General features: G+C 42.6%; 2 protein-coding genes across 2 annotated transcripts; one reads left to right on the forward strand and one right to left on the reverse strand.

The window, feature by feature from the left end:
* Positions 1–972: 972 nt before the first annotated feature.
* LOC145453386 (uncharacterized) lies at positions 973–4,004 on the forward strand. The gene is made up of 2 exons (XM_080331351.1): positions 973–1,115; positions 1,266–4,004. The coding sequence occupies exon 2, from the start codon at positions 1,305–1,307 to the stop codon at positions 3,921–3,923; it is 2,619 nt and encodes an 872-aa protein (XP_080187477.1). The 5' UTR covers positions 973–1,115; positions 1,266–1,304; the 3' UTR covers positions 3,924–4,004.
* An 831-nt stretch (positions 4,005–4,835) lies between these two features.
* LOC145453385 (synaptojanin-1-like) lies at positions 4,836–11,793 on the reverse strand. Its single transcript, XM_080331350.1, has one exon. The coding sequence runs from the start codon at positions 10,263–10,265 to the stop codon at positions 5,187–5,189; it is 5,079 nt and encodes a 1,692-aa protein (XP_080187476.1). The 5' UTR covers positions 10,266–11,793; the 3' UTR covers positions 4,836–5,186.
* Positions 11,794–12,894: the final 1,101 nt, after the last annotated feature.

Below are 12,894 nucleotides of genomic sequence, written 5' to 3' on the forward strand. Positions count from 1 at the left end.
TTGTAGTAGTAGTAGTAGTAGTAGTAGTAGTAGTAGTAGTAGTAGTAGTAGTAGTAGAAGAATAATAATAATACAATAGCAATTAACATCTACGCTTCTTGGACGGCTCACTGCTAACATTGCGCAGTGATCACCTTTACCAACCCTCTTGTATGATTCAAATCCATATCAATTTGTTTCAACGTCTCGAGGCTTCGTATTCGATCCTAATGGCTGACATAATAACAGACTGTAGCATAGCTATACAGTTAGTCGCGTATATTATTTGCGGTTCTACGTCTGCGTGATAGACGCCTTCTTGCATGCATATTCAACTTTATAAAGTATGTGTATGCATACATTAGTTATTTGATGCAAGATAAATGGCAAATTATACTGTCTTTCACTCAGCTAGCAAAATGTAATTACTTCGAAAATTCAATTTGACTTGAATTATGACTTGACTCGTGACTCGACTTGACTTGACTTGACTTGACTCGAGTCACATTCAAAAAACGAGTGACTTGACTTGACTCGAGTCACTTTCGAAAATCGATTGACTTGACTTGACTCGAGTCAAAATGTGCAATGACTCGAGATGACTCGTGACTCGAAGGTACTGACTTGATCCCAACACTGAAAATAACCCATAATTTTGTCGTATTCACGTGATAATTTTGGACCCCCTGTGTTCTTCCAGGACCCAAGACTCTGCTACGAAGCTAGCACACTACTCGTTGCTCCTGAGCTGAGCCATCGTTTCTCCCTGGCGTGATTATTCCATTACAGTGCTACATATCCTCGCAATGCAAAATCTGAGGCTGATCTATCTGGGGTACAGGCCTAGAATAGTAGAAAATTCATGTTTTCGTAACCATAGTAGCTTTGGATTGATACCTGTTTTGTCAAATATCTCGCTCGGGAAGTCAGCAGCCTAAAGATTTCTATTTCTATTGCCTTTGCTCAAATGGAGAAAATGTTTTTGACCAAGCGCAGTGACTCGTGCGATTTGCTGTTGTCTGCAGTCTGCACCAGATAAAGGAAACAATGATTATAATGGTCCACTTTCCCCGCCGAGCGCCAAATGCGAGCTCTCCGCCGTCTCTGTGTTTATGTAATGTACCACAGTGATTTAGGTGAGGCGAAGTGCAGCAATTTTGCAATATGAATAAGAAAGCATATACTGGTACGGCGCCTATATTGTATTGTATAATGTATTATATGTATATACAACATATCATGGCAGAACTTCATCCACTTACCGGTATTTTATTATCGCTTTACAGCTTATTGCTTATAGTGTTTTGACACTGTCGTGTGTCAGGATGGACGATTCTGCACAGAAACCATGCGTGCTGGAAGTAGCGATGGAAGAGTTTTATGACGACGTGGAAGTTCAATCAATTATGCACGAAATCGAAGATGAAAATGATCCACCCGAAGAGTTATCCAAAATAGTTCATGTTACTGTTGCAATGGAAGAAGACGAAATCCTAGAATCTGACATGTTTTATGATTCGGATGGGCAGAATGTGAAGACCAAAAAAAGAGCAAAGCGCAAAAATCTTAAATCTGTACTATCAACGCGAAAGCAATCAGACCACCCACCTCTTGCTAAATTTCGGAACAAGGAGAACATACTCGAAATGCTTTTACAGTCGATCTCTAAAACTGAAAAAGTTGTTGACGGTCTTGCCGGGGACAGAACATTTTTGCTGCAAAACAGTCACCGTAGAAGAGGGAAACGAGCTTTTCGGATTGACGATTACAAGCGTTGGAATAACTCGTCGGTTAAAAGACGATATTTTACGCATGTCGACGGGGGATACAGGCCCGTGAAACTCATCCAAGGTGAATATTATAGCTCTGAGGCAAATCCAGAAACCGACTCCGATGGGAAACTACTCATTCAGCCTGAAGATCACAACGTTATTACTGTCACCATGTATTACGCATCACTGCCGCCGACTTGTCTCAAGCGCCGTATTTCCCTACTTGAGAAATATCCTGCAGAATTAACACCAGTTCAGGAAGATCTAATTATTGTCGAATACGCGGGATCTATGGATACTCAGCCAGAGAAGACTCCCAAGTCGGAACCGATCACGGGTAGCCAAGATGAAGACAATGATTCGCTTGACGATTTGGAGACAACAGCAGGCATTGAAAAATTCTATTCCGATAGCGAAAAATCTTGGATTGATAACAACGGAAATTTTCTGGAAAGAAATGAATTGATCGATCGCCTGCTTCATTCCCGCGCATCATTTGAGGAGATTCCTCTCGGAAAAAAAGAAAACGCTTGCTATATAGTGAATAATATCGAGAACCACGAAAGGGAGATTCAGGGAAAAGTGAGAAGCTATGTGGATGATTGCGGAGTGTGGAAACACGTGTCTGTGAAAAAATGTTGGTTCGTAAAAGTCAAAGGGAGATACGAAAATGTGAAGTTTGTAAACGGAAAGTATCAGATTATGAATAGTCAAATACGGGCTACTGTTCGTCAACCTAAAGAGCGTGACATACTTGCCATGCTGAACGTATACGGCCGATTAAAACGCGATGAAAATTTCCGCCGACGAATCAGTTGGATCGACACCTTCCCGCGTGGCGTAACACCTTTTCAAAAGCATATCGCAATTTTCGAGTATGTTGGAAACTATCCTGGGGCAAATACGATACCACATGGTAACACCAAGAAGTCAGATGCTTGCCCATATGTCCGCACACCGGGCCGTTACATGAAGACTATGAAAGAGCGTTTAGCATTCAAAACAGTGAAACAAGTCATTGATGAAGACCCATCAATTAGTATGTCTCCGAGAGAACTTAAAAAACTTCAAAATTTGCGGTACCGTAGCGCTTTGCGCATCGGCCCACATTCCGCAAAAAGTAAGGACCACACAAATATGATGCAAGAGCTACTTTCTTTAGTTCAAACTAATCCATTCGTGCAACAAGCCACGTATATCAAAAGGAAAGCTCCCTTTGTGATAGGATACACAAAAGAGCACACAAGCGCCTGGAGATATATTTGTTCGGAAAAATCGGGCCTTCAAAACGTCATGGGCATTGACTGTACCATCAGTGTTGGACCGGTGCACCTTACTGTCATGACGTACCCACATCCCAACTTGCAATGCCGGGCCAACAATAGCAGCGCTATCATGATGGGTCCTGTTATGGCTCATGTTGATAAATCATGGTACGCGTACACCGCATTCTTCAGCCACATAAAAGAACAGCTTGAATTTCATGGTTCAAGGTCATTTGATGGCATAACATTAGCGCTTGGCCCGAAGGAGGATGTGCTTTTGCTTGATGCCCTGAAATCCTGCTTTCCATCATCAAAATTGGGACATTGTATTGAACACATGGAGACAGACCTTCGTAAATTTTTAGCTTCCGATATCGGCATGACTGATGGCGCGGTCAATCAGATCACAAAGGAAATATTTGAAGGTCTCATGTCATGCTGTCATGAGTATGATTTTGACATGAAGCTCATCAACATGCAAACATCCTATGAAATTGTGAGTCCTAAACTAGGCAAATTCTTTGAAAAACTAGGGGAAGACATCAAGACCAATTATTGGTTGCCATCATTGGATGGCATGCCATTGATCAAATGGTCCAACAGTTCATGCCCAGCACTCGAAAGTTTGAAAAACCATCTTGGTTCTGAATCTGCATCCCTAGTCAACATAATATTGAAAGTACAGCATGTTGCTGATGAACAATTAAACCATGAAATGCAAGCCATTGTTGACAAGGGTCCATACGAGCTAGCACCTCATGCGAAGAGGTTCCTGCACACTGAGGAAGATTGGCTTAAAAAATCGGCAAAAGACAAAAGTAAGACAGTCGATAATTTTCGGAGAGTAAGAACGGGCATGACTAAGGTGTTGACAGTAGATTCATCTAAAGATGACACTTTGGATTAGTGTGCATGTATTTGTGACTTTGCTCCATTGTGCCGCAGTTATCGCACGTTCCTTATTAAAATACACTGACATTTAAAATTGCGTACTACTTTTCATGGTACTGACTACTTGATACTTTTTAGCATGAGTGCATATGGTATCATATTGAGGAAAGGCTTCTGCTGAATATTCACTACAGCTGCACATTGACATGAGACTTTTTATGGTCATCGTATGAATCTCATCAAATGGACATAGGATCCGCGATCGCTTAATTTGCTGGCAATCATTATAATCGTGTGCCCAGTTTTGCAAGAAATATTGTGTCAATGGAGGTTGTCTTATTGTGCAAAGACGAGCTCTCTCAGGATAATGAAATGGCTCGATTAAAATTGTGCGAAACCAGGGTTGTAATGGAAGAAGACCAGACTTGGGTCAATATGTGTATTGACTCAACTTGTACTCGAGTCAATTCTACAGAACTGGTTTCAAGTCTCGTGGACCCACACTTCAAAAATAGACACAGAAAATATTTGTTTCAATAATCGTGCCAAGACTAAGTATATTATGTATGCGAGGCCTTCGACATCATCCAAAAGTTTCACAGAAGTGAGTTGAATCTGACTAGAACTCACTCTACAATGACTTGGACTCGGCCCAATGCTCCCTGACTTGACTCGGTGGTGAACTGGAAATGACTTGCATCCAAACCATGAAAGTCAAATTGACTTGGTTACAACCCCGTGTAAAACCTTTAGTCATCCTTGAAGTAAATCTAAATGCTTCTTATTAAAAGCATTCCCAACTTCAGGGTTGCCAAGCAGCGCAAACATACTCTCACTCTGTACTAAATATCTCAAACTACTCGTATGCTGACTATTGTGGCAGAAACCTTCCAACCAGTTAACTTCAATAAAGTCATATATATCAACATAATGAGCACATTACAGTTTATTATCAGGAGTGTAGTGTAGAGGACAGATAGTCGAACGAAAATATAATTCATACAGGAAGTTTAAAATAGACAACATATTATTGCACCACAAAGCAAATTACAAGAACGACCACCAAGATAATACTACCAGAGATTATCTTGCCATAAACACAAAAATATCACTCAGTTCAATACAGCTGGAACAGAACAATGTAATCTTGGGTGATGTTTTAGCAGGAGTATAGAGCTATCCTGAAAATCAAAACTGGCGATGTCATGCGCAGAAAACGAATTTAACAATTTCATGAAAAATATGAAATGATTATTCTAGCAATTCAGACGTGACAGGCTTATTTGAAACCGGAAAAATCTGTGCTGAAGGAATTTGTGATCGTTTTACCGCTAGCGGCTGATTGCCATGGATCATTTTCCGGTAGACTTCCACTGAATGACGACATTCCGAATGGATCATTAGTCTGTGTCTTGGACGATCCTTTTTTTAATACTGATGCAGAATTAGCCGTTTGCGCTAGATTAAACATTCCAAAGGGATCCTCTGACTGTGTTTTGGTTGAGCCATTATTTAATACCGATGTGGGAATTGACGGATGAGCTGGCTTTGGTATTCCAAAAGGGTCTTGCGGTTGTGATTTGAATGACAAGTTAGTAAAAGCTGTCATGCTGGCTTGTGGCTGTACAGATGAAGCGGGTGTGCGACTGGGCTGCAGAATACCTGACTGCGGATGTGCATTGGGCGCCGTGGTAGTCGTGGACATCTTGGTTAGTGTCGAGTTCAACCAATCGTCTGCGGAAAATTTTGCGCCTTGACCGGTCGGAGTCGCCGACGAGCGTCTTGGTGCCGCAATATTCATTTGGTTTGATGACACTGGAGGGGGAGTCATCGATGTGGGTCTCAGAGAGTTGGAGCGTTGAGACATCCAGGAATATGCTTGCGCGCCTGCCGCGGCGGAACTTATCGGAGGAGGCGTGATAGAGACAGGCTTCAAGGTCAATGCCTTTCCCAGCACTTGTGCAGTCTTAGTTGGGCGAGCGTCATTGGAAGTCTCAAAATTGGCAAAAAAGTCCTGACCAAATAGATCCTGTGAGCTTTGTGAATGCCTGAACTGGGCATCTTGTTTACTGGTGGTTGACTTGGGGTTTGGCTTCGCATTGAAAAGATCAAAACTGTCATTATTCGATGTTTTACTTGGCAATAAAGTCGGGACAGCTGACTTTGCATTGGCAGATTGCAAATCTTCAGCCAAAGGTCCGAAAGGATCAAAATCCAGCAGACCAAGATTTGGCGAGGAATGAGCAGCCGCCTTATTCTTCACCGGCAACGTGTCCATGGGACGCGGTCCCTTCGGTGCGGTTTGCGGTAAAGGAGGTGCTCTCTTTGGCTTCAGTGAGTGAGAGCGGGGTTTCGCAGGCACCGGAGCCTTGCGAGCTGGAGGCTGTCTATTGGGTTGCACAGGCGTCTTGCCTGGCGGAAGTCTAGGATTTGTAACGAGCACTGGCGCTTTGTTAGGTGGTGGCCGCGGTGCTCTGCGTTTTGGTACTGAGGTCCTTGGGGTAATTTTTGGTGGTTTCGTGATCATAGGAGCCGGTTCCGGGATCAGTATGGCTAAGCCTGGATTTTCGCTAGAGTGCACAGCAGACGACGGCTTCAAAATTTGAGTTTTGCTACTATAATTTGGAACATTAGCTGGCTTTGGCGGAGGTCCTATTGGCATTGAGGGCAGCGTGCTTGGTCGAGGTGGCGGTCGCTTTTTACTCGGTCCGTCCACAGGACGTGGTGGGACAGGTGCTTTCTGCGGCAATGGGACATCTTGTGGCGGGCTTTCCTGATACGTCTCATATGCGGGGGTGCTGTAGGTTTCTTCACAAGCCCAACCTGGGTCATTTACGACCTCAATATCTTGTTCGGCGCACTCGTAAGGGACTTCTTTTTCATCCGGGTATTGACCGTAACATTTATCAGTTGGTTCGGTGTAATTTTGATTCTCATCATACTCGGTGTCGAAAGCGTCGGGTGGGTAATCATAATGAACGGTTTCGGTTGCGTGATGGCTTGTGAATGATTCATTGAAAGAAGCCGAGTGACTACGATGACGCAACTCGTTTTCGAATTCCTCTTTCCACCCTACAGACTTCATTGATACATAAATCGGAACGCTGTTGACGTAGGTGCCGTTCAATTGTTGAGCTTCAACCGCAGACGTGCCTTCCTTGAATATGACAAGCAGCTTACTTTTCAGCTGACGGGTTAAAATGATATCGCCAATTTTCCCCAATTCCGCCAACATGGCTGTGCGCGTCGCAGCATCCATCGGGCTAACATCATTTCCTGTTTCTGACAATGAAACAAATATGCTGGCATCGGGTGGGCCTTGCGCTGCAACCGTTTCGTCAAACGTCGCGTCGATATGTTCCTCGTTGCATTGCAGAACGTCAATATCGAGCACCGCGATCACAGGTCTGTGATCAGAAGTCTTGATTTCGGCGCGGCCGTAATAAAGCAATTTGCCGTAATTAAAATCGTGATTTTCCGTAACTGACACCAAATCATCATCCCCTTGCTTTTCAGAAAACCACTGCCTTCTGAACCATAAAACTCGGTCGGTCCAAGCCGGAGTCCGCGACTTTTCACTTGTGTCGTAAACATCTGAGAAAAGATCGTATTTATACGTCGGTGCAAAGTTGGTCTTGCCCTCTTTGAACAACTGAAACACTCTCTTCTCTTTTTTCTCAACGCAAAGTTGATCAAACTCTCTCAGAGCCGACCAATTTTCGTCTTTAACCAGTTGTTTAACATCATCGATTGGCATATCAATTCGATAATTCAAGTCTCCGCACCAAAATATGTAATCATGGCAGTATATCCCCTTGTTGTTGCTGAACGTCATTTTTTTACATATCTCCGCAAAGTCGCTGTTTCTGTCGTTGACTTGCCCCTGCCCCGCAGCCAGATGAGAACATATAAAGCATATCGACGAGTTATAAAACTGCATCCGAATGCCGATTCCACCTTTGTTACCAGTGGCGCCGCCCATGCCAGTTTTTACAGCAGAGATTTCCAAGTCTCTGATATGCGGCGCGTGCTGAGGTCTGATGAAGACATAAAGGCATACGCCGACCAACTGCTCAGAGGCAAGCAGTATGTACTTGTATTTCCCAGACAGCGTCTTCTCTAGCTCGGTAGCCCAAACTTGGTGATTTGTCGTGCTTGTATTTACGATGTTTCCGGCGCTGAGTTCAACCATTTCCTGAAACCCAATAGCATAAATATCCATCGGCTTATTCCAGTCCACATGCGTCGAATCAGGTGTTGAGCTAATAGCAGCAGTAGAACTATCATCGTATTTCTCTACGTAACTCGCGGGAAATGCACCCTCTATTGCGTCGGGATCATACTCTTCCAATTTTACTTTGCCTTTCCACCAATCCCCGGACATCTCAGTTACTTCGATAATGTCACCGCACACAAAATCAAGATCGCCATCTTGCTGCGCAGGAAAATCAAACAGTGCTTTGTAAGTCGGATAGACTTTGGCGACGTACGCCGACGGGAATATTCCTACTTCTCCATTACATTCTCCGGACATCCACTGTCCTTCGTCTAGCGTGTTGTGGACAGTGATAATGTCACCTGATACAAAAGGTAAGTCTCCGTCTTGCTCTCTCGGAAAATCATAGAGTGCTTTGTATTTTTCACCGGAAGATTCCTTGGCATTGCCAATGTTCAACAACCAATCGTCGAGGGTTTGATCCTTGTAGGCAATGGAACGGAAATGCTTACCACCATTAACATTCCAGGTTCCCACAGCCACCCTGACAGGCATTTCAGCAGAAAAGTCCTTGTATTTATCGCACATACCCTTCAGAACGGCAACAGGCGCTTGCAAACAGTCCCCCGATAGCAAATTCGACGCTCTCGACGCGAGCTCAATGTCAAGTGAATTAGTCCCGTGGATCAATAAGTCAATAGCGTTCTGCTTGTTCTGATCGAGAAAGTTATTTTGGATTGCCCGCGATACCGACCTAGCGCCGTCTTTTAATTTAGTCTTGCCTTCCAATGCCCCGGTGCCCGCGTACATGCGACTTATCAAATCGCCAGTAGTCGGCCACGCAGATTTAAACGCTTCTCGAAATCTATCTTCCAGTTGCTTATTATCGGATAATCCCAACTGTTCCAACTGCTTTGATAGCATCTGAAGCCCAAAATACGTTTTTGTGCTGTTAGTTCGATCCAAACAGTCAAGGCAGTTGATACGCAGGACTCCAGTTTGGGTCAGTCGCAGATTTTGATCGTCCCTTTTCGTGTAAAAACCAAACTCTTCGACTTTATCCCAAATTTTTGATTTCAACTTGGATAAGTTATCGGATTTTCCGCGGCATTCAGCGTGATAATCGAAACAAAGAAACGGGATCGACTTGTTAAATTCTGACTGCTCATGATGATTCTGAAACACCCCAGAAAGCGTATTCTCTCCTTCTTTGGAGCCGAGCAGGTTGATAATGGCACATTGCCCATAAAGTTCCACCAGCCTCCTTAAATGTCTATCATACGTTGGAGCAGTCGCTTCAAAACCTCTCGCCATCCGAACTTTGTGGGACCCGACATTCAAACCAGGTTGCTCCCAAAACAGCGGTATGGAACCACGGACTTGCATGAAAGACGAAATGTTATTTCCTATCACAATGACTTGTTCGCTTTCTACAAAATTAGCGACATTTGCTTCATCGTCAACACCACGAACATTAAATCTCGTGCCCGCTCTTTCACAACTCAAACGAGATATCACCATCGCTTTTGCTTGTTGCGCGCCGACAAAAACCGTTTTGATATCGATCCCGCCAGACATAATCCGGAACAGCCATAGATCAGTATCAATTCTGAAATGTTTAAAATGGACATGCATGAGGCGATTCCAGAAAAAACGCTCTTGTTCATCTTTTTGTCCTTGGTTTTGTAAGCAAACTGTGATATCCAGGCAATCTTTCCTCTTTTGAACCTTTGGTGACCATGATAAATAAAACTTCCCAGAACTGAGAAGCTTCTTCAAGTCGGAGCATCGGCTGTCGTTATCGACTGAGCCATTTCCTAGAGAATAGAAACACACGCCAGTTATCCGAAAAATTTCGCAATCCAGAACTTTTCCGACTGACATATACGCGGTGACGAGGATGAGGTAAAAACTGTGTTTTGTTCCTGTGGTGTCATCAGGAAATTTGATAGCTCCGAGACATCCATACGCATCAAACACTTTCGAGTAGCCCGTTCTGATTTCATCTTTTTCCGCTTGCGTTAGAGAAACCACAGTTCCGGACTCTAATAGCAAGCCTTCTTCCAACTCCTTCGACTCCAACAGAACACTGTGCGGATGTCCAGTCTTGTGCAAAACTCTGTATACTTTGCTGAAAGACATTTCAAGCGCCACCACTTGCCAGGTACCTATATATTCTACATATTTTAGAGCATTCTAAATCGGATATATGATCAGATATTTATCATTAATACCATATCAATAGATACATGAAAAAGGATCTTTCATAGGTCTTATTTTTGAAGACAATATAGAAATTGGTCTATAGTTGCTACAATGCTACATAACAGTGTTGGGATCAAGTCACTACCTTCGAGTCACGAGTCATTGCACATTTTGACTCGAGTCAAGTCAAGTCAATCGATTTTCAAAGGTGACTCGAGTCAAGTCAAGTCACTCGATTTTTGTAAGTGACTCGAGTCAAGTCAAGTCACATTTTAAGTCAAGTTGCCTTTTCGAAGTATGAGGCATGATTACGTCATTGCAATTTTCTAGCTGTCTAAAATACAGATTGAGTGGTCATTGATTCCAAACCGATGAACGAATATAGAGTAGGCTATAATATACACGCAAGAAGGCGCTGAATCGCTCACATATACGTAGAACTGTTAAACTACGTAAGTAATTGCATAGCCTCAGTTTATAGTTACCAGCCAAAATAAAGAACAGAGAAACGAATTGATGAGATGCAATACATTACCTATTTATAAATAGATATGATACAATTCGAGCCTGCGCCAACGGTTGAGGACAATATAAACTATATTCGAATTCAATTTTGATAAACCAAGAGGTTTGGTAAAGGTAAAACAACAGAGAACAGAAATATACATTTTGCTATTTTATTCCTTTACTACTAGAGTTTACGACAAAGTAAGCTGAAGCTTCGATCACTTCGTTGGTGGTCAATTTATTTATGAGAAAACAATCGAGGCTCAGTGAAACGCTAGATTATTGAATGATTGGTCGCTTTCACGGGTTGGACCAGCGTGTCGCGAACAATTCGAACATATGCAAGATACAGTGATTTTTATCGACACCGATTACTTGATGACTTGAAATTGACTCGTGAATATTGCTCCGAGTCACGAGTCAATCCACATTTCTGATACGCCGAGTCAAGTCAAGTCATTTCAGCAAAGTGATTCGAGTCAAGTCAAGTCATACGAAAAAGGTGACTTGAGTCAAGTCATGACTCGAGTCATCCCAACACTGCTACATAATAAGTACGTACTCGCACCATCTTCATGAATGGGGACAGCTTGAGCACATATCAAGGAGCTTGCAGTCAATGAACAGTATGGGGGCAAGTTGGAATTTACAAAGTTCAAAAAATCCAAGTGTTACATGAAAATAATTTCTGCCTCGATACAGGATTAATAGGATCAATGATTCCAAGACAGACCAAAGGTCATTCAACGCAAATCAGGAAACTATAAAGAACTATCATGCACCTCGGTTACATAGTATACTTGTGGTCATTCAAGCATCCATCCCAGAGGTGGTCAAATAGTCAAGAAAGCTACTCAAGTAGAAGTAGAATTAGCGACGAAAAAATCTAGTCAAGTACGAGTGGAAGTACTTCTTTCATAAGTAACCTAAAACTACTTGAAGTAGAAGTAGAATTCACTGACTTTAAATCTACTCAAGTAGTTGTGAAAACGATCGAAATTCGTTCGCAAGGATTGTCAAAAGACTGTGCAAATTGAGCTATGCGAAAGGTTTAAACTACTTCTACTTGTCAAACTGAAAATAGTAATAGTAAGTAAGTAGATCACAAAATATTACAAAGTAGAAGTATTGAAAATCATACCCACTTGAGTACGTACCAGAAGTAGAGGAAAACTACTTGAGCACTTCGAAATAGTAGAAGTACTTTGTTACCGACCACCTCTGATCCATCCAGTGTTACACCCCAATGGAAGATAATTAATGGCCATCATAAGTGAAATTATAGAAATATCAATGAAAAAATTATGGAAGCTACGAGAATTAGAAATCCTCTAAACAACGGACAAGGCGGAGCTTGCCGTAGTCTACAAAGTGGGTGGGCTAAAACAAGTGCATCACGGTCTCTGTGTCACTCTGCCTCACGGGCGTAGCCAGCCGAGAAAAAACGGGGGATATTTAAAAACAGGGGGGGTATTTTTTAAAAAAGGAGAATGCTTCAAAAAAATGATGTTCCAAGTTCTAACCGATTCATTAGGTTAATTGTATACACAAATGCAAATATTACAATGGTCAGATAATCTTCCTTGTGTTTGTGACTTCATCATTCGCATATGTATAACCCAGTTGTACAATTTAACAACAGAAAGAGAGAAAGCGTGGTATCATGACCTAATTACCAAAGCGAGGATCGTTATCAAGAAATCGCGCGCACGGCTGGAGATGTCTCAATTTTGCGATCAAATATGAATAGGGAAGATGCGAAAATGAATTAGCCTGTTGCGTTTTGTAGCCTGTTGCCTGTTATTGCACATGATCTGGATTAAATTTGTTTTTAATCAATGTGATGTCTACTGTCTGCTAAGATGGTGTAGTATTTATGTGTGTGGAGATAGTAAAGACCCATTAACACTCGAGCTTGTGTTGTGCGATTGTATCTCGTGAATAACAGCGGCCAGGCGCAGGCTCAGGCTGCAACCAAAAAGAATTCCCAAATGTGTTTGCGGTGCAAATGTGACAATCGCAAATTGTCCAGGCCAAGACTACAACTTCTCATCGTTAC

Source organism: Botryllus schlosseri, chromosome 13, assembly GCF_051294905.1.
Source record: "Botryllus schlosseri isolate E-star chromosome 13, Bs_hap1, whole genome shotgun sequence".
Classification (NCBI taxonomy): domain Eukaryota; kingdom Metazoa; phylum Chordata; class Ascidiacea; order Stolidobranchia; family Styelidae; genus Botryllus; species Botryllus schlosseri.

Coding starts and splice junctions, on each gene's coding strand:
- LOC145453386 (XM_080331351.1), top strand. CDS start 1,305: ATGGACGATTCTGCACAGAAACCATGCGTGCTGGAAGTAGCGATGGAA.
- LOC145453385 (XM_080331350.1), bottom strand. CDS start 10,265: ATGTCTTTCAGCAAAGTATACAGAGTTTTGCACAAGACTGGACATCCG.